Source organism: Apodemus sylvaticus, chromosome 7 (genome assembly GCF_947179515.1).
Source record: "Apodemus sylvaticus chromosome 7, mApoSyl1.1, whole genome shotgun sequence".
NCBI classification, from domain to species: domain Eukaryota; kingdom Metazoa; phylum Chordata; class Mammalia; order Rodentia; family Muridae; genus Apodemus; species Apodemus sylvaticus.
In genome coordinates this window covers 24,308,383-24,330,876 of record NC_067478.1, presented here as the reverse complement: position 1 = coordinate 24,330,876, position 22,494 = coordinate 24,308,383, and the positions used below count along the sequence as shown (strand labels likewise).

The 22,494-nt window shown below is 39.0% G+C and overlaps 1 protein-coding gene across 5 annotated transcripts in view; it reads right to left on the bottom strand.

Moving 5' to 3' along the window:
- Armc8 (armadillo repeat containing 8) overlaps window positions 1-22,494 on the bottom strand; it is an 89,846-nt gene that overhangs the window by 28,078 nt on the left and 39,274 nt on the right. For 4 of the 5 annotated variants that reach the window (XM_052187553.1, XM_052187552.1, XM_052187554.1 and 1 more), the window contains exons 7-12: window positions 21,871-21,951; window positions 19,604-19,679; window positions 19,416-19,506; window positions 17,625-17,685; window positions 15,241-15,441; window positions 12,456-12,551 (exon numbers count right to left, since the gene is read on the bottom strand). In XM_052187553.1, coding sequence (XP_052043513.1) covers window positions 12,456-12,551; window positions 15,241-15,441; window positions 17,625-17,685; window positions 19,416-19,506; window positions 19,604-19,679; window positions 21,871-21,951 — 606 coding nt within the window. The remainder of the gene's footprint in view (window positions 1-12,455; window positions 12,552-15,240; window positions 15,442-17,624; window positions 17,686-19,415; window positions 19,507-19,603; window positions 19,680-21,870; window positions 21,952-22,494) is intronic. The other variant, XM_052187555.1, reaches the window with a different exon arrangement.

Genomic DNA, 22,494 nt, shown 5'->3' with positions numbered 1-22,494 from the left:
GTGTTGCTCTAGCTGGTCTCTAACTCAAACACAGGAGCCCAGTGATCCAGACCAAGAGGCAGGAACAAGCCTACGCAAGGCTCCAGGTCCACTTCTTACTGAAGCCTCTCCATTCTGTCCCTTTTTAATTTAACCTTGTTATGCCAAATACATCAAGTTTGGTACGTGAAGCTTAAATCCTTTCTACCAGGTCTACCAGACCACTTCCATATTTCTTCCTTGTATGTTTACAGTGACTTCATCAGAGGTTTTGTGTGTACAGGAAAATGAAACACAGGACTACTTTCTAACAAAACACTACCAGCTCTCACTTTGGGTGCCTAGAAAACTAGGCATGGGCAAGACTTGAAAGACTTATGGATAATGTTTACTGGCCACATTTAGTCAAAGAAGTAAACCTACAAAGTGACAGGATACTATAGCAATCCTAACACCTAATAAAGACTATCTCAATATAGCAACAGGTCATAAATACCTCAGCAGTGAAGAGGCTTGCCACCACGTCTGACAACCTGAGTTTGATTCCTGGAACCCACACTGGGAAGAACTGACTTCTAAAAGTTATCGTCTGACTTCCATACATGAACCATGGCACCTATGTACACATACAGCATTTGTGTAAATATTCCTCACAAACAAACATACGTAAAAATGAAGAAATGCTTGAAACTACTTAGCCTATGAAAGTTCTAATTCTATAGAAGAGATGTGCTAGAGAATTCTGAAAGCTTACTATGGCCCCACATCAAGGCTATGGCCTCCTTTCCAAAGTGATTAAGGCCAACAATCAATCAGCCCCCAGGGAGAGGGAACAAAGGCGTTGACCAAAATAAAATACTGGATAGTCAAACTGGTGGGAGAGGGCGTAAAATACAATATTATTCCCACCTGCATTCCTGTACTCATTTATTCAGGAAATATGGATGTCTAGTAGTGAGCATGGTTTCAAACTCAAAAAAACAGTAGTGATGGGGAGATTCCGTATTCCCATCAAACTTGGTGCTGAACAACTACTGTTAACTGTGGGGTGCTATGACAGGATCATGGGGCTTAGGGGAACAATGAGAGAAACCCAAATAAAGGGCAGGTAGGAACCATAATCATCCTGAAGAATGGGGGTTTTGCTATGAATTGGAGAATGACCACCAATGACCTTCCTGGCCAGTATCTAAGCTCAGGGAGAATGATGAAGAGCTGTTAGTACCCACCAGTGTGACAGTGGAATATAGCTTCCCACTTCATTCTAAGTTTTTTGCAGTAGGGCTGTCTTAGATACCTTCCCTCTGGGCACAAACTATCCTGTCCTAGGACATCTATAGGTGTAGATTTGTAGACGAAGTTGTTATAAGGCAGATCCTTGCTAGGGTTCTAGGAAGCTCAAAACTGAAAATTTGATTCTTCATCAAGATTACCAGTCCTTAAGAGTAAAAATGATACAAAATCAGAATATGAACATATAATTCCTATCCAAAGGGGCATCCAGAAAGGTCATGTGAACAACATGATCTATCCTAAAGCCATGTATGCAGGGGGAAGGGGGACGTTACAGCGAGTACCATGACCAAAATGAGGATAAAAATGTGATTCCAAGGCTTTAAGGAAAGGGCTAGAAATCCGAACCTTTCCAGGTCAACAGTGAAGGAGTTAGAGGTGACTATTGCCAAGGTCCACTGACTCATGATAGTCTAATGGGGTGCCACATGGCTTTATAGATTGGGATTAGAAAGGCAAGAGCAATAAACCATGTTCTCTATTGTACCTCTTAATGAGCCCAGTACCATGCTCCAAAGCTCTGAAAGGGACCAAGTCATAACATCTAGAATGGCATCCTGGGTCCTTTGAGGACATAACAGTAATGCCAAGTAGAACTGGAAACTGCTCTGACATGCAGGTCTTGTTGGAGAGTCTATAAAAGAGATACTGCCGTCTGCTGCAGAGACCAACAGCATCCAACAGCAGCGGCCTGGTCTCAGGTGCTCCTTCTCGTGAAAGCAGTCATTGTTTCCTCTAGGTCCTGGGACTGTAAGTCTAACCACAGAATTACGTGCAGCATCTGACACTGGTGACAGCTTAGGTCAATGGGCTAAGGGCTGCACTGGTGTCTACAGTCAGTATCTGTACACTGTTGTATTTGCATTACTGCAATCCTTCCAGGAATAGACATGGGTCTAGTACAACAGGATGGAAGATCCTGTCACCAGGACAAAGACCTGTGGGCATGAAAGAGAGACGGTAAAAATACAGAATCAAATAACACCAAGATGGTTCACCACACAGACACCACTGTCAACAACCCAAAGATGACCTGTAGATACAAGAGAAACTTTAGTCCTCATTAATAAACTCCAGTTGACTCATAATCCAGTTACGGCCAGGATATAAGCCATTTCCTGAGAGCTTATAAAGAGCTAGAAGGATCAGGAATATATTACTAAAGAAACAAAGCAAAGCAAAACACTCAGATTCAACTCTTCCTCGGCAAGACTCATGACGAAACATTCTTCAGAGACCAAAAGAAACAAGGCAAGAACAAACAAAGCAAAACAAAACAAAACAAGGCAAGGCAAGACAAAACTAAACAACCTTAAGTTTAGACTCTGAACTATGTTTTAAACAGGTCAAGAAAACTGAACATAAAGCAAACCGCATGAATTCCTGGTGGTATTAGTGAAATTTGCAAGCAATTTAAAGTGGGTGGGTTTGAGGCCAAACAGGTAAATATAGCAAAGTGCTCATGGTCTTGATATCAATCCTGTCATTTATGGTAATGTATGCTGCAACAAGGCAAGAACAACTAAATTCCAAATGAGTTTGTGAGAAAGGTTCCCAGAAGTTCTGGGAAGTGTTCTAAAGAAAACAAACTGGCCACTAGCAGTACAGACCTACAGCCAACCTATAAAGCATAGCCTCTTTAGTCTGTGGAGACAAATGACTGCATCCACGAAGTCCAGTTAAGCAGGAGAAAGAAGGCAGACAAGCAGTGAGTGGTGAAGGGTAACAGGAAGGACCTGTCACAGAGGAGGGCCCCAGGGGGCGTGGACTGCACTATTTGTGTTATCGGAGATAGCAATGCACACTGCCGTGAGCTCTAACCCTCACTGGATGAGCACTGTGAATGAAGACCTCATGGTTATTAATGAAAGGCTTTCATAATGGTGAGGGAAAGAGAGGCAGTAAGCAAGAGAGGAGGATACAGACATCGACCTCTGGCTTCCACATGAGCAAGCATGGACGTATGCACCTGCAAACACACACACACACACACACACACACACACACACACACACAGAGAGAGAGAGAGAGAGAGAGAGAGAGAGAGAGAGAGAGAGAGAGAGAGAGAGAGCGCTCTAATATATTCTATACTTTAAAGAAATGTGAGTTCTCTCCCCTGGATAAACTTTTTTCTTATGCCTGAATGACAACAAAAATATGTAAACATGTCAGAAATGTTACATTGTAAGAAGAAAAATCAACACATCTATAAAAAGTATCACTACAGAAATTCTTTAAGTTCAATCATTAGCTTTTATCAGCACAGACTATAAACAGTCACCAAATTATACTTTAGTTTAACAAATAAATAGAACCACTATATATCACTATTCAAATAGCAATAAATGTTCTTCTACCTCCTTCTGTTTACTGCTCCAGGAATGTGAACTGTGCACTGTCTCAGAATTGTGTACAACATAAAAAGTTTATTCTGTATATGCACAGTTATGCACCTCCCAGTCTTTATGAAGGTCCAGATATACACAATTTATTGAGTAAACACAAGCCTAACACCTATAATAATCCAGGTACTGTCTTTATGTAGCTGACATTCTAATGATGAACATTACAGCTGGACAAAGGACTGACCGTTTGAAGATGAAAGGATCTTACATTACCTCAAGTTTAAACCTATTCCATAAGAAATGTGCCCTCGAAACAAAATGCTGAGCTAGTGCCTCTAACTGGGGTGTGGTTCAGCCTCGAGCTGGGGTGTAGCTCAGTGGTGGAATGGCTTGCCTAGCATGTACATGCTAGCACCTCAAAAGAATAAAAATAAACAAATTATTTAAAAGAAAAATGCCAAAGATTGAGATAGTATCTGAATATTTCCTCTAGAAATAATTCACAGTATAATCCACATTTAGATGGTACCCTTAGAAAAAATTTAAAATGGATGCAGAAGAACCAGATGTGAAAATTTCCTGACTTATAGGCCAAACTGCTGAAACAACTATTTCCATGTGTGGAAGATCAAGTTTTTCCAACAAAAGTTCTTCATAATGGGCCTTTGCAAACTCCTTCCTCACAGTTCATTCCAATTACAATCATACTGTGGGCTCTGCTATGTGGCCTTCAATATGTAATCCTTCCCCCCACGCCTCCCAAGCACTGACTAGCTTGTGCGGCCATGTCCTGCTACAGTCATCCTTATTCTGTATGTATTAATCAATCATGACAAACCTGGTTTTCAGTGTCAACAGGACTTTCCATACACTTAAAAAACCCTAGGATGATTATACAAGATATAAACAAGTCTTTTCGTCACTACTAGCCACATGGATGATATATTGTGAACGATAAACACACAAATGAATAAATGTATCTCATAATCTACCTAGAACCAAAACCAGAGAAAACTGGCATGTGTTCTAAACTTGATGCTCTGCCATCAGGTAGTGCATACTATGTAATTCTATAGCAAGTCCCCGTTTTAGACTAAGAATACTCTCCGATCTTAACAGTTTACATCATCCTTTGGCTATACTAGAAGTACCAAAGCAATGTACTAGTTAGGAGCAGGGCATTAGCTTTAGAGAGACTGGGACAGAATTCAGACTCGAGACGTATTTATTAGTTGCCACCTTAATCAAAAGGATTGCTTCCAGGATGATAACAGTTATCTCACAGGTTGGTGTGAGGTTTAAAAGAAATAACATACTGAAGTTTACCACAGTGTCCAGTACATAGCAAGTTCTCAATCAATAGCTGTTCTAGTTGCATGGAATTCAGTTTAAAAATACACCGTTATCTAGATGTGTATGTACCGTATGATCTTTGACCCTCTAACATAATGCTGTTTGTTTTTCTCTTGGATATAGCATTTTACTCAAGTAATGTTCTAACCAATCTACAGAATCCAGCAATCAGTTTATATCATAAATAAAAGCCACACTTTTCTCATTTGCCCAAGGTCCTTCATATGGCGTCACCACTCAAATACAGGAATTAACGTGTAAGGAATACCTAGTGACTTCCTACTTGTTAGTGCTTAATGCTTTTGTGCAGGAGGCAAACAACTAGCCTCTCCCTCTCCTGGTTTTGTAAGGCCCCACTGCCTGTTACAGATCAAAAGCATAAGTATAGTTTTCCACCAAATCTGTTTATGGCATCAACCTTCTCAATGCTGCAAACCCTCGATACAGTTCCCCATGTTGTGGTGACCCCAACCATAAAATTATTTTCACTGCTACTTCAAAACTGTAATTTCGCTACTGTTATAAGTTGTAAGTATCTGTTTTCTGATGGTCATGGGTGACCCCTGTGAAAGGGTCGTTCAATCTCCAAAGGGTTGAACATACACACACACACACACAGACACACAGACAGACACACACACACACACACACAGACACACACACACACAGGTTGAGAATCTCTGGTTTATGATGGGTTGTTTGTATGTTGTTGTTTTATAACACTGCTGTGTCAGCACAGAAGGACAGCTTTTTTGTGCAAAGGCCAGGTAGCACAGTAAGTCCTTTAACCACAGAGGCTCAGCTTCTGCTTCACTGTTCGACGTGCCCTGGGAGTTCAGGACAAATGTACTAGGAGAGAGCCACACAGGCATAGGTGTGAAATGAGTCGAGTCTTCTCATGTCAAAAAGTATTTTCCCTCATATAAAAGTGCAAAAGCCATTCGTAGGGCAGGCGCTGCACAGTAGACACGTGTGCACTGCTGACCCTCGGACCAGCATCTCAACTGTGGAAAAGAGGGAACGGCAGCCCTGATTGTCTACAAACTCAGTTTTTTCAAGATGGACTATCTAAAGTACTTAATTACTCCAAGTACTTCCTATCTGGACAAAATATGAAAAAAACCCAGCTAAGTCACTCGTCTGCTTCACAAATATACTCAAAGACCATATTTAAGCCCTTTTTTTTGGCTTATAAAACACCTGTCTTTTAACTAAATTATAAAGAACTTATAACTTCATACCAAAAACTGTATGAAAACAGTTAATTTCATGTCTCCATTTAAAGAAATTCTGAGGTAAATCTTTTGCTTTCTTCTGTAAGAATGTCTACTGTGTATGCAGCAGTATGACACACATTCAGTGTGCTGAAGGTCAAGGGCAGACATGTAACAAAACCTGTTTTTCTCTTCAGAAATACTTACCATCTCGAATGAATGTCACAGGGCTCATTTAGAATTCTTTGGAAGGTCAGCTTTAAGAAGGTAACTTACAATTTAGTCACCAATTAAGTTAAGGAATTATAAACTCTGATCTTGCTGTATTTACAGCAAAGCCAAGTCCTACAGGATGCTGTGTCTGTGGTGCCATGGAACCCCTTGAAATGTTCAGGTGTTTGCTTCAATGCACAGGTAAGGCTCAGAAGTAATTCTTTACATCTGCCCGATGGAAGAGGCAAATACAGAACCTGGTGTGGTGCTTTTGAAATAACAATTTACAACTATCACACCTTGTTAAACTATGAAAACAGAAACTCATGGTCATTTACACTTTTAACCAAAAAGTCAAATAACAACAAAATCAAGTTATAAACAAAGGATAAAACTTTTTATGGAGAATGGGTAACAAAATTTGAAGAAAGCACAAAATATGAAAACTGACTTCAAATATAAACATCCTATAAAATCTTACAGCATTAGAACCAGAGAGATAATGTGAATGTGATGGAGAATTTGTTTCCTAGGAATAGTGATTACTTGAAGCAATAGTTTTAGTGTCATTCATGGCTGGCAATACTCAGACAACCATAAATAACGTTTTAAAAGTCAGGATTTTTAATGTATCTTAAATTATTATAAAACAAATCTGAAATGAGAAATTCATTATAGAAAGAGTATGTTTCTACAATGTAAGGTAAGAATTCTTTTTCTGAAATGGATTTACTGACAATTAGGGCAGTTTACATCATGAAGTGACGTCCTTCATTATAAATCCATATTTACATCTCAAATGTTGCTCATCTTTTCTTCAAACACACAAAAGACATGTGCAGTGTTTGTGTCTCTGATAAGGTAATTTAAAGTAACCAAACAACTGACACCATTTACTGAGTGCTTATTATGTGGCCAACATCATGCTAAACATAAGTACATTATGTTGAATCTTCTTTGCTAGGAAAAGGTATAGAAAGGAGATTCTCATTTTTTGTTGTTGCCTTTTTTGTTTTTATTTTCTTCTGCCATTATTTATACTGCTCATTTTTCCCCCAAAGTTCAATTTAAAGATAAAAAGCTAGTCCGAGCATCACTGCTTAGACCAGGAGTGTCAGCTAGCCTGGACATAGCCTGACTCTGTCACTTTAAAAAAAGAAAAAGCATCCCAACCTTGATTGCTTTGCCTCAAGCCATGTAAATCGCCCCAGAAGGCATAACTGAAAACTTTCCAGTTCTTGAAATGTGAAATAAAAAGCATTTTAAAAAGATTAAAAGTGAGGACCCCAAAGCAATTAGACTTCAATTTCACTCAAAACAACAGGTACATTCTAATTTATTCCAAATGATTTCTTATGCCCCTATCAAGTGCTGCCTGACTATGTCTCGCTCCTCTGGTTTGCTAAGGCTTTATAAAGCAGATTGAGTTTTAAATGGTCTTGATCTACAGGTCTCTTCTGAGATGCCTGTCTCCTGAGCAATTACAACAGTAGTAGTTCAGTTAGTCAATGTATAACTGAAGACAGTACTGGCCTTTAAAAAAACAACAGACATTCATTAAGTGAGAAAACACTTCAAGTAGGTATAATATCACTTTAACAAACAATTTGATTCCTCAGTCAGGTTAATTTCTACAAACTACATATGTTTAGCTTAGAAAATGTATTCCAGATTCATAATTGTAAATTTTATCATTTTTTGTAAATCACACACAGAGAAGGAAGAGACTCTCGTCTCTACCTCACAGTGCTGAGGTGCAGGGCCTTGGTATGCTAGTTCTGGTCTAGTTCTGTCTGGCACTACTCATGCCCACACTTCTAACTAGAACACAACAGTCAAGATTACTTTGACATAAAATATGTTCTCTTGGACCTATAATCCAGGTTAGTAGACATTTAGAAATTAGGATTACCTGCCTCTTGAAAGCTGAGTATTATCTGTGTTTTCTCTATGCTGTATCTAAGGCAAGCCCTTGACTGTAAGGAACAGACTTCTATTTCTCTCATCTAAAGTTCTCTTCTCATACAAAGAGAACTGCTGGAGAAGTTGAGACAGTGCCTAACCACGCCAGGTCGACACAGAACTTGATAACCAGTATAGAATAATGTAATCCTACCACACAGCTCATTCATCCATTTCTTTGATTACTCTGTTCACGGGCCATTCATTCTTCAAATGTTTATCGCCCACATCGTGGAGCTGTAGATGCTAGGAATGCAGTAATGAGCAACAAATAAAGAACTCCTGCCCTCACCGAGCTTACATTCTAGTTCATCAGAGGATCACCAGCTAAAAAGGCAGTGCTCAGACATTAAGAGTTAACATTCTGAAAGGCTCACCGTGTCAGAGCCCCAGAAAAGACAGTGACTACAATCAGTGCTTCATTAACTTTTTTAATGTTAACTTAGTTTTAACCAAAGCAGAGACAACATCCTTACTGTAGTAATTTCCTTGCGGTTAATTTATTCTGACCCATTGCCATTTTCCTCCAATGAATACTTCCTAAGTTTCTGAAACATCATTCCATTATCTCCTTGAAGAGATTCCAACAGAGTAACAGGTGTTCAGTTTCTAATGTCCCTGATGATCAATAGGTATAAAATGAAGTGACAGTCTTCGTGTCTTCATTAGAAGAGAACTGGCTTCACAACTACAGAACTGCTTGCTACTGCTGTCTATGCATGTCTTAACCATTCACAGGCCAAGCCTGCACATGGAAGCTTATTCCTCTACATCTTGTCCCACCTCATGAGCTGAACTTCCGCTTTCTAGCCAACACTATGATGTGGTATCATTAGGAATTGGACTTGCCCCTCACAGAGATCAGAGCTAACACCTCCTTGGTGTTACTGTCAATTTAGTTACAGCTAAAATACTCTACTGAGCTCTCGCTTCCTGTCCATGTCCTTATTCTCTCTCACGTAATCCACTCAGAATCAGTGGTTACCAGGCAGACTGAATTCTAAGCAAGGTATGACACCATTAAGCTCAGTGAGCCCATACTGTCTTGGGCTTTCCTCTCCTCCTGACCCAGCCAATGATACCTTCACTCTCACGATCAGAACCTTGCTTTATCCTTTTATCCAGACACTACAAGCAGTTAAGAAATTAGCAAGTATGCCAGAGTGATAAACGATGAAAAGCTAGGAATAAAAACACCAACTTTCCTGTGCACTGGAGATAGGGTGATTCCGTCATACTAAATGAAACATCACCCTGAGTATGATTTCTGCATTTCTGTTTCTATACTTAACAGAAAGTGGGTGGGGGTGGGGGAAGAGTTGGCACAAGATCTCATAGAACCCAGACTGACTCAAGATTGCTATGTACCCAAGAGTGACCTTGAAATCCTGATTCTTCGGCTTCCAATCTCCCAAGTGTTAGAATGACAGGTGTGCAAGTCCACACCCAACTCTTGTTCAACAGATATTTACTGAGTTCTTTTAAGCTGCAGGAGCAGCTGGTTTTTATTGTTTTTAATGAAAATACAGTGACATGATTCCAAAAAATCATGGGGTTGCAAATCTCAGACATGGAGATCATGTTCAGTCTTAACACTGAATTTTGTCTGACTCAAGAAATAACACAACAGACCTTTGGCCATCTTTCAAAACAGGGGAGGAGGGAGGGAGGGAGGATTCTAGAAGAGAGATGGCTGCCGTTTTCCTTTACAGCTGTGTTTACTTCTCACTGTGCCTGGATTTTGCTCTGGTTTTCTCGTATTTATTCTTCTGCCTTTCCTTAGCTGGCCATAGTAGGGCACTGTGATGAATACTATCTACTTATTAGGTTCCTGTTTCCAATATGAAAACCAGACCAATTGAACATTTCATCTTTATAGTTAGAACACGCAAAAAGTAAATAAAAAAATAAAATAAAATTTTGTTTTGAGGGGCCCGGCAAATTTCTTATCAAGATTATTCACATATACATTAGTACACTGAAACTCTATATTAACAAGTATAAATGCTATATTAAAAAATAATTACAGTGTACGTTAAGAATCTACACAAAAAATACAATCAAATTACATAAGATTTAAGTATAAAAGAGAAAGAAATACTTTATGGGAAAAGTAAATTCCATCTATCCAAATAATCATTTCAATGAAAAGAAAGGAATAGAAAGTGCATTCAAAGAAGTTATCACTTTTTATACACTGAAAATAAGGGTTTTTTTTCCACTTCTAAGACCAGTTTTTAAAGCAGATTGTCATAATTTGTTTTTTATAATTCTCACTTTACAATTTCTTCAGTGAGTTCTATAAATTGTAAACTACTCAGCAATTTACCAGAATTAAGTAACTTCCTAAAAATACTAAATAATCCCATCACAGAAGAATAGCACAGTAACTTTTCTTTATCACACACATTAAAAACTATAGTTTTTAAACAATTATAACTTATTCTTTATTTGTTAACTTTCTACAGCAATGATCAACAACCTTACCAGACATTTGTACACATTATGAATACAGGTTTTAGTAGACTATTGATTAGACTGTTATGTTGCAAGTACTTCTAGAACACGGTATCACGTATTAAGTCATTAATTCCAAAACAATCATTTATTGACAAAAAAGTACAAAGAAGTACAAATGAACATCCTATTCCCATGATGGTCCATGTATCTAACTTCCTTTAGTCTAGGGCATGGTCTTTTGGAGCTGTACGGATATATAAAATATTCCTCCTGTTTCCTAATAACTCAGTCATAAATTATACACTCCATGGCATCATCAATTTTATCTATCTGAGTTACCATCGTCTTCTTTTGTGATATACCATATGTCTAAAGTGAACAAAATATTTCAGTGTCAACATCCATAAACCATGGTTAGACACAGGTAATTCCACATCTCTAATATGTGCTTTGAAGTAACAGTTCACAAGTGCACATCACAGTTGTCAAAAATGACATTTGTAAGTCATGTACTAAAAACACGTTAAGAGATCAAAAACCTCTCAGTAACTGAGATACATGGAAAACTCAGCTTGCTGTTGGCTGTGCTTTTTAAACTGGTGTTAAAATCAAAGTTCCTCACCCTCTAATCTTTTTGCTGTTCCTTTGGTTTCTTCAAGGATGATTCTTTTTCAATGTGTCTCATCCAATGTATTTGACGTTGGTTCCTTTATTTCTCTAAGAAGCCTAAATTCCTCTCTGAATCATGGTAAGTGCAAATACTTTGTAATTTCTCTCACGATTCTCCTTAAAATACTAATACTGATGGAGAGAGTCATTTCAATCATCATGTTCAATTAAAAAAAAATGTTACTACAGCCACTCATGGCAGGACATGTGGTTCAGCTGGTTGATGTCTGCCACTCCTTGAGCGGAATCCATCACACTGTGAGTTTTGGGTGATAAGTCTAGCCTGGTGGTCTGCAGGGGTGGGGGCTAAGTCACACTTTAACACTACACTGTCCTTCTTGCCTAGAACTACTTCCATAAGGAACACAAGTTCAGTGTCACACTAACATGGGGGTGAGGTACCAGTGAGACATTTCAGAAGAGCTGGAAAATTCAGATGACCACTCACTAAACATAAAATCATCATTCCACAAAGATTTTATTCACATTAAACTTGCACAGTAGCAAAAAATAAAATAAAAATTTTAAATCAAAACATAAAACTAAGCCACATTATTAAAGAACAATATACAATAGAGATTTAAATTTCTCAATGCAGTAGAAGGTATATCAATAAATAACATTTACAATTCTAGTGTTAGATCTTTCAAGGTGTCTAAAGCTTCACAGTGCTAGAAATTATTTTTATCAGAACACATGCAAAAGTGTGCAACATAATGATTCATATTAATGACACAATCAGCAGGCCAGTTATGCATCATTCCAGCTTGGCCATGCCACTCTATGCTCTAGAAACAAATGACCCCCCAAATCCAGGTCCCATTCATTCTTCAATTATGCCTTTTGTCACTCTGCTTTATTATATTCAAACAGTCACTGTTAGTGCTCTTCACCACGACTTTCAGGTTGACGTCACTCCCTGCCTGCTGGCTGTCAGGACTGGGGGACGCCCCTCTCCCAGACTCACCTTCTTCCGGATGTCTTCATCATTTGCTCCAAGAGAGGCATAGAGCTTGAATGCAGCCTGGCGGAGTTCATGGGCATGTTTTAAGTCGTGATCAAGCTACAGGAAGCGGGGGGAAAGAGAGATTCCAAATTAGTCTATAAGTTATATTTTAATAAAATAATAAAAATAAAACATGAAAATAACTGAGTTTCAGGCAAAGTAGCAACTAGTAACACTGGTACTGTCACTAAATGAATTTCCTAGTTACTTTTGATCTCTGTTCACATTTGAGATCTTACTGTGTCTATGTCAGCATGACTTGAAATGCAGTCTACTTCTGTCTAAAAGGGATGATCATAACCTCTGGCATGGATATAACCCTTAGACTCCAGTGTTTCCGATCGCAGTTGTCAGTAGCACTGATATTTGCTTCCGTATCTGCTTCTTGAAAGGGGGCACAGAAAGACGACACAGCTAGACAGTCTCCAACTGCAAGTTGGACAGACTGAATGCTATTATACCAATATTTTCCTAAATTTGGCATTTAAAAAACTTTTAGAAAAACTTTTTGTGAAAACCCTCAGCAATCAATATTCCAGGGTTACCACCATTACCTAACTAGATGTACGTCCAGGATTTTTAAAAAAAATTATTGAGCCGGGCAGTGGTGGCGCACACCTTTAATCTTAGCACTTGGGAGGCAGAGGCAGGTAGAGTTCTGAGTTCCAGGCCAGCCTGGTCTACAGAATGAGTTCCAGGCCAGCCAGGGCTTCACAGAGAAACAAGGATATTTAACTATGAATTGTAACTATACAAGATGAATCAATAATAGTTTACACTTAAAGTCATAACACTGATCTAAATGAACACCTTTTCCTAAAGGCCTATTTTGGGAAGGTGACCTCTCACCTTAATTTGCAGCTACTGTTCAGAACACTAAGAAAGCCTCTTCTGAAACCCCTTAAAGCACTGGCTGAATCAGCTACAGCCCAAGCAGTGACAGTGTTATCACTAGGCATTGTAAGTGAGCTGCCGCTGGCTATGAATGTATGATAACAAAATGTTCCACAGATACAAAGTACACAGCAGAGTGAGGTGGTTCTGAACACGCTCAGCAGAGGATCCAATGATGCTGGCACACACGGCTCCCAAAGAGCTGAGCCCTGGAGCACGGAGTCCTCACCACATTCCAGTCATAGCTTACACCACAGAACACAAATCTGGATGGATATCATGACAATCATCTACTTATAATGTGAGAATTTCCCTCTGTAGGTCTAATAGCTACACTTTTGTACCTAAAACATCTTTGAATAATCCAACACCACACTAAAGATTTCAAATCAAATGTTCACTCATGGTTGCCATTTAAAAATTATTCCAGTTTTATGATGAAAGAAATGAAATGGAAAAAAGATTCTAAACATCAGGAATGATCCTCTACAGGCAAGTGAGGTGTGTTACGTGTGCTGACATTTGGGTGCTGTGTGCTACACGGGCTGACACTCACAGCTTTCAGGTCAGTTTCCTCAGGCATGTTCATGTTACTCTTTGCCTTGCTGGGAGGAAGCTCAGGAGACCATCAGAACTCACTTGTGTAGTTTGTACTAGTGAGATATTTTATTAGTGTGAGCAAACACCCCCAGGGCAAAATGCCCATCACTGCTACTAGGGAAGAATGCTACACATAACTTTTGTTTTATTCTTGACTTTTTTTTTTTTTGAGATAGGGTCTCTTATTGTGTAGCACAATTGGACATCAAAATCACTGTCCTCCTGCCTCAGCCTCCCAAATGTCAGAATTACAGACATGTGCCATCACATCTGGTTTCTGACCTGTAACTTTAAAGCAGAGGACAGTGAGTGTAACTAACACAAGTCCCACAGACAATTATTTCAGGCCTCCCTAAAAACAGAAAAAAACAGACGTATAATTTATTTTCAATATTAACTGACAAACAGACCACTGCCCGCTGAGTGAATGGCTTCAGGAGTCAGAGCACATGAAAGGTGAAGACAGCAGTCATTCTTGGGACCATTGCCACATTCATAAACTTGTCTTGACCACAAAGAAAAGTCATTATCCTATCTGCCATGTCCTCCTTAAATAAAGTTATTTTAATAGATTCTTTTAGAGAAATGGAAATGGCAAACAGGCTGCAAGCAAAAAGTCAAAAAGAATCCTAAATTCCAAGGAACTTTATTTTCAGAAAAGTAAACATGGCTTGGTCCTTAGACGCTAATGATACTGTAGCATTTAACCTCTGAGCAAAGCAGTGTGTGAGACAGAGCGGGGAAGTCGGGAAAGGGAGTACAAAAGACTGGACAGTAAACTGAGGAAACTGAGACCAACCAGGCAAAAGTAAGAAACATACCACCCTTGACCGAGAGAGAAGGAGAGAGGGGAGGGAGAGAAGAAGGGAAGAGAAGGAAGGAGGGAGAGGGAGGGAGAAGGAGGGAGAGAAGGATGGAGGGAGAGAGAAGGAGGGGAAGGAGAGGGGGGCACTAGAGACCCCCTCTAGAGTTTCTGTAACTTTGAACTGAGTTGGATATGGACATAAAGTCAATACTCAATGTAGGAGCCCCCTACTGTGGAGATTTAGCTTAGTTAAGGAAGCCAACAATGTAATTCTCTTCTTGATTTTGGGTTTAGTGAAAAAAACCCTAATGATAAAACACTCAACAAACTAGACTTTTAAGCCTCAAAATCTATAAAAGATCCTTTATTGAATGGGCTCTCGGATGGAATTGTCAATTGTTTCAAAGCTGAGTGCAGTAAGAAATTTAAAACTCCAGAAGCACATACCCTTTTAATGTCAGTGATGGCGCTCACTGAGCTGGGATACTTGAAATAGTCAGCCAGCATGGCAATGAGGTGATCGGTTATGCTAGCGATTCTCTGCAGCTCAACATCTGGCTCAATCAGATAGGCGAGGGTCTCAGCTCCTTCAACTCTCTCCTCTAGTAATCTCTCCTTACTGCACATTCGAACCAAACAAGGCAAAGTCTGAAAGCAGGGAAATTAATTATTTGCTTTTTGATAAAGGCAAAAGCTTGATGAAGAGCATTTGGTAACTGAACCAATAGCGTGTTATTGGCTGGAAGTCATGGTAACTGAACCAATAGCGTATTGGCTGGAAGTCATATTCGTATGATATATTTTCCCAACTGGTTTTTAGAGGAAAAAGAAGTTTAAATGCAAAAAACAAGCAAAATCCAGAGCAGATTATTTATTCTAGCACACTAACCTCTTAATTATATTAACAGAAATTCCACTTGCTTTGAAACTTTATTGGAGAGCCTTATAAAAGACATCTGAGAACTCCTGACACATCAAACCATGTCAACAGCTCTGTCCCAGGTATGTGCTCAGCCTAAAAGATATTTGTCCGTTTAATGCAACGAAACCCTTTCCTTAGCAATATGGTTGGGATCCCTCTTAATTTTTTGTTTTAGAAATTAATATCTATAGATGCAAAAGCAAAATAAAGCTTTTAAAAATTCTTGCTTTTCTCAAATCCCACCAGGTCTAAAGTGTCAGCAGCCTGTATCAACCACAGTTGTCAACTTCTCCAGTACCATGTTGGAATGAATGTGGCGGCACTAGTCCAACTGTACCTTCTGAGCTGCGTCCAACACCATGACACTAGCCTTGGTAATTTCTCTATATTTGACTCTTAGAACTGCCTTGCGTATGTATTATTCCTAAGGCTGATGAATCTAATTTAAATCTAATTTAAAGTGTTCATAGTTACAGGAAGCTGTCTTGGCTGCTCCAGGCAACTGTGCCTCACTATGTTCTGAACCCCTGCTTGTTTCTTCCTCCAAACATGGTAAACCACTGAGTCTTACTGGGGTTACTGACTGGAGCGTAGCTGCCTCCAAGACAGCTGCACCACTCTGTTCTGTTGTTTACCACACAAGTCAACGTGCCGAGTTCCACCAATGTCTTATTAGGCGAGTTCAGGCTTTACATCTCAACTGTAGGCTTCTGAGGAGAAGCTCCTATTTTATTCCTAACACTGCTAGTATTAATATTTATCAATACTACAAATTCATGCTAAGTTTAATGCTCCCAATTGAGGCATTTGATGATAGTACTACTGAACCCACATTAACACTGAGAAAAAACATAGTAAGAGTTAGAGAAATAAGCCAGTCCTTTACATGAAAGCCCATAGAGGTCTGTATAGGTGTTTACTCAGGAGGTAATGTTTTTCACCAAAGACTAATGCAACCTAGTCACTAATTTATCTACTAATGTATGATTTCCTGGTGCTTTGTTTTGTTTATAGTCTTACTATGTAGTTCAAGATGGCCTCAAGCTTGTAACCCTCCTGAACACTGGGAATAATGAGTAAAATTTATATTTGTTTGTCTGATTGCTTATCTGTTTTTCCAGACAGGTTTCCCTGTGTAGTCCTGGCTGTCCTGAACTGTGTAGACTAGGGCAGCCTTGAACTCAGAGAGATCTGTCTACCTCTGCCTTTGCCTCCTGAGTACTGAGACTAAAGGTGCATGCTGCCGCTACCCAACATAAACTTCACATTTTCAATGATCCTTAAACTCATCTTCTCAATAATGGTAATATATTTGTTTTGTTCTTTAAAGCAGATAGGACACTGGAGTATGTTACTGCATGGCTAGCCTCACAATACTTCTGTGAGACAGGCTGAGTGAGAATTATTGCCTCCATTTTCATAACCAGGTACCGAGGAATAAGGTGTCCCAACAGTCAGAAGCAGCCATGCTAAACCTAGACTCCAGCTCTCGGGGCTGCTAGAAATGGTCACAGGTTCAGGCCTGTCTAAGGTCAGGACGCATTTGCCTGTAACACAGATGATCACTGTTTTCCTTACTTACTTACTCTCTTATGCACTCTGACATCGATCGGGCTGTGAGGGTGAGATATAACTTCACCTGTGTAACTGGCAAACAGTTCTACTTCATCTGAGTTTTACATATTTGTACAATTTTATACTCTCTAATAAAGGAAGATTATAATAATAGAATTATTTTGTGATATTCACATACATCTAAATTGAATTTTAGACTACACACATACCACAGAAAAGCATGGGGTTTAAAGTCATTTTAGGCAGTATTCCCATACTACAATGCAAATGTCGAAAAAGAAACAAGAATAGCAACATTCATATCCAACATTTTAAAGATAATTAATTGGCTTACTTTCAATACAATACAGCTGTCATCTGTCCGAATTGCTCCAGCTCTGCACATGTAAGTTAAACTAGAATAAAATGACATGCATTATTCTTGAGGTTTAAAGCATTATAGAAACACTATTTGCTTCTAAGAGTTTATAAAAAAGAAAAACCCAAACACTATGACATTCTTCATATGAAAGTCAGTTAGCTCAGAAATAAACAAAAAACAAAAAACTAACACATACATAAATAGTAGGCTAACTATATAACAGAAAATCAAAAATGAGTGGATATATTTTGAAGCCAGGTACTGGGCATAAAGTGGGTTTTTTGTTTTTCTCTACATCTCTCTGTCTCCTCCCCCAACACCCAATGTCTGTCTCTGTCTCTATCTTTCCTTTTGATTTCTTTTATTCCTTCTATACTTCTTATGCTTAATTTCTTCCCTAACAAAAAGGAAAGAGATGTTAAGGTATGTTAAAGGGGTTAAGGGTGTTATGTGGAACAGTGCAAGTCCACCAGCAGTAGAAAGCTCACAAAGACAATGCAGCTTCCCATCAGAAATTAGGATTTGGGGGCTGGAGAGATGGCTCAACGGTTAAGAAAACTTGACTGCTTTTCCAGAGGTCCTGAGCTCAATTCCCAGCAACCACATGGTGGCTCATGGCTCACAACCATCTGTAATGGGATCTGATCCCCTCCTCTGGTGTGTCTGAAGACAGCTACAGTATACTCATTCATATACATAAGATAAACAAATAATTCTTAAAATAGAAAAGAAATTAGGATTTGGAAGTCTAAACAGGAGCTCTGTAGGTTGGTCAGTGATTCAATTCTACTGAGAAACAATTTACTCCATAATTATATTTAGCTTTGAATGAAAATAAATGCAATCAAAGAAAAATTAAGAAAGAAAAAATAAGCCAGGCGGTGGTGGTGCACGCCTGTAATCCCAGCACTCTGGGAGGCAGAGGCAGACCGAGTTCTGAGTTCGAGGCCAGCCTGGTCTACAGAGTGAGTTCCAGGACAGTCAGGGCTATACAGAGAAACCCTGTCTCAAAAAAAAACCAAAATCCAAAAAAACTGAAAAAAAAAAAGAAAGAAAGAAAAAATAAAGGGAGCTAGAGAGATGGCTCAGAGGTTAAGAGCACTGGTTGCTCTTCCAGAGGTCCCGAGTTCAAATCCCAGCAACCACATGGTGGCTCACAATCATCTGTAATAAGATCTGATACCCACTTCTGGTGTACAGGCAGAAATACTACTACTACTACTAATAATAATAATAATAATAATGATGATGATGATGATGATAAATAAGAGGTCTTACCATTGATGGGGGTACAAATCAAACAAAATGACTACTGGCAAATACTCAGTTTGAATCTGAGTCAAAAGAATAAGCAAAGAAACCTATAATACATAATTCTAATTTTTCTATTGGAGTTAAACACTTAGAACTCTGCACAACCCATACTCAACATATAACTGTATTGATAATTTAACCAACACTCTAGGGTTCTTTATCTTTGTCTTCCTAGCTTTTTAGAATGCATTGCCATTTAGATTTCTGTTATTTTACCCTAAAGACAAAGAGAACATATGGTAGATTTAATAATTTTTTATAAACTGTTTTATGACAGCCTTGTTCCTTATACCAAGTATAAAAGAACATGTTTAGTTTGGAAAAATATAAGCTAGCCTAGTCAATTTCAAATCTCAAGCCCCAACAAGATGTGATGGACGTGAGCATCACACTCCCACACTCATACTCCAGCGTTAAAAGAACCTTCTCCAAGGCTGTTTTGACTTTTACCATTTTGCTGACGTGAGCTGCATCTCGATAGGCTTATCCCTCTGTAACATCTTCACAAATATCTGTGGTAACAATTCACCATCAACCAAAACTAGAAACAAAACAAAAAACAATGAGTGAAAAAATCCTATCAATCTGTGGCATTCATAAATTAACTCATGCAGGTGTCAGGGAAAGTCACAGCCTACCGTTTACTAGGGTCATTGACACCTGGGGGTTCTCAAAGGCTAAGACTGAGAAGCACTTCAGTGCTTGCATTCGAACCTGTCAAAACAGCAACAAAATACAGAGTTGAATTACTTATTTAAATTTTTGAAATATGATTTTAATGCTTCAGAATCTAAAGTCCTCTTCTGAATAATTATTTAGTACTACTTATTATGAACAGGCAGGAGGCACAGCTAAAACAGGCCACTTGCCTAGACCACTCAAAGGCCTGAGTCATTCATTAGGACTGTGAAAAAAACTAAACAAAATGACCCAGGGTAATAACAAAACTCCTGCATATGCAGAGACAACCGTAGAAGTTAAGTAATTCTTGAAGTAAAAGAAAATATGAGAAAGTTGCACTTAAACCAATAAAAATACCTAATCAAATCTAAACAACATTGTCCAAAATGTACACTTTATAAGGTAGAGAAGGATGGAGCTTAATAAAAGTTATCAAGTGCCTGTCAAATGGGACCTGTCTTTTTCTGTGCAGAGATCTTAAGTAAAGGATTCTGGATTGTTTGCTTCATTTTGCTTTGTTTTTTGCTGTTCTTATACAGGGGTATAAGATAGAGATGGGGTTTAAATCAAGAAGTAATGTTACCATAAAGGTGACAGAGGGATTAAGCTGTACTCTATGTTCCTGTCTGTGGGATCATCCACCAGATGACCTTGCATCCTCACCACTGAGCCGGAAGCTACACAGAACCACCTTAGGAGGCGCGCAGGATCCAGCAGGACAAGTAACTGAAGGGTCTGCCCTCACTGGGAATGCTTGCAGCGCTGGCTCTGGCTCGTGCCCTCAGGTACACTCTACAAGATGCTAATTACACTGATGACAGAGAGTATTAGACACTTTCTGCCCCACAAATTCTTAAGTTTTAAAATTTATTATGGCCAATAAATCCAGGGCAGAAAAAGATGGAAAATTTGAAAAAGGGGGAATTAATGATATTGGAGAGTTGTAAGAACAAAAGGTCAACAAAAGACTGCCTAAAAAGTTTTCCCCCCTTTTTTTCTTTTGGAAAAGTCTATTTAGAATACCATGTGGGGCAGGAGGCAAGGCAGTAACAGGAGAACCACCAGCACCTCTACAGCTATTTTTAAAAAGTAGTATTTTTATTCTTTGGAATTTTCATAAAGCATACCAGGCATTCAATCTTATCTACCTGCTGCTACATCTTTTTGGCAGCTGATGGCTACTGAAGGGAAAACTCACTTTTCTGTATGGATGTGGTCACTGGTAGGGGGGTCTATGCTCCAGTGCACATGGCAGAAACTGGATTCAGGTAATAATAATAATAGTAGTAGTAGTAGTAGTAGTAGTAGTAGTAGTAGTAACAATGGCCATGAAGTTGGGAGGGAGACAGCGTGGTGCGTCTCAGTGGGTAGCTGGGGGGAGTTATAATGCCCTGTGTGGCATAAAGCAGAGGAAACAGCTTCAGTACACAGCTCTTCAGCCTGCTTCTGGCTAGTTTTGAGCTGGTGTCACATGCATTTACCCTGTAAGCTTTCACCAATAACCATACAGTAGATGTCTGAGGTGGGGCCTTACCAGAGAGGATACTAAAACAATAGACCAGTGTCACCACAAGCAGACAGAGAGTAGAAATTAGTGCTTCCTTGTTCTGATTTATTTAGTTTTTACAAGACACAAGACAACGTCCCACTTTTTCTATGGTCTCATGGCTATGCAACTGTGAACGGCTAAATTTTGACTTCATGTTTAATTACAGGTTATAATATTGCTTATCTATATGTAAAAGGCAGCAAAGAAAATTAAGCCTGAAAACTTTTGTCATCTTAAAACAGAGTACATTCTGAAGTCTGATACATATGTTGGTATATACCATACGTTTGAGTCAGTGTACCTCAAGAAAGACTCTAAACACAAAATCCAAAGTCTGCCCCATGGCCCCTAGCTACTACTCCTATACACTTGAAGGCATCAGCTCAAGCAACAGGTTCAGTACTATAAATGAAACTTGAAATACTACTCACAAGTGAAAATCCACAACTCATACATGTCATTTAAAAAAAAAACAATGGGCAAGGACAACTATTTCCCAAAAGGACATGCGGTAGTCACATACGCCCCATACCACCTTATTTATAGAACATTACATTCTGTATGGATGGATGGAAGGAAATCTACTCCTGATCACAGAAGAGGCCATAAAACATGAGGGCTTCTTTCTATTAATGAAAATGAACATAAAATCCGACGTAACTTTTCACATCTTACTTTGTAAGAGGGTGAGGCCAGCAGGTGAGCAATGTTCTGTACTGCCCCATGGTTAAACAAAATTGTTTGATGATCTGGCCCCTGCAAAAGAAAAGAACACAGTAACACGTTAACAAAAGTCATGATTCTGATAAAATCACACTTCTTTAAAGTAAACTACATTTCCCACAGCATATTTCTCTCAGTTGCCCTGTGATTGGACAAACGCAAACCCCAAAGCAGGACAGAGAGGCCTTAGTATATAAGGTGCTGCCGTAACTCCCCATGACATGTTTACGTTTTCCTCCTTACCACTCAAGAAGAAGGAAGGGAAAGGAATCTAAGGCAGTGGTTCTCAGCCTCTAATATAGTTCCTCACACTGTGGTGACACCCAACATAAAACCATTTTCGTTGATATTACATAATGGCAATTTTGCTACTGCTAAGAATGATAGCATAAATATCTGATATCCAGGATATCTGATATGTGACCCATAGGTCGAGAAGCACTGCTCTTGGAGGCTGAGACAGGACAGTGGGTGTATATTGTATAGAACTTAGATTACAATGACAAACGTTCAGAGTACAAGGGCACAGTGCACTTACTGTCAGCTATGCATCCAGTATTGTACACAATATCCTTT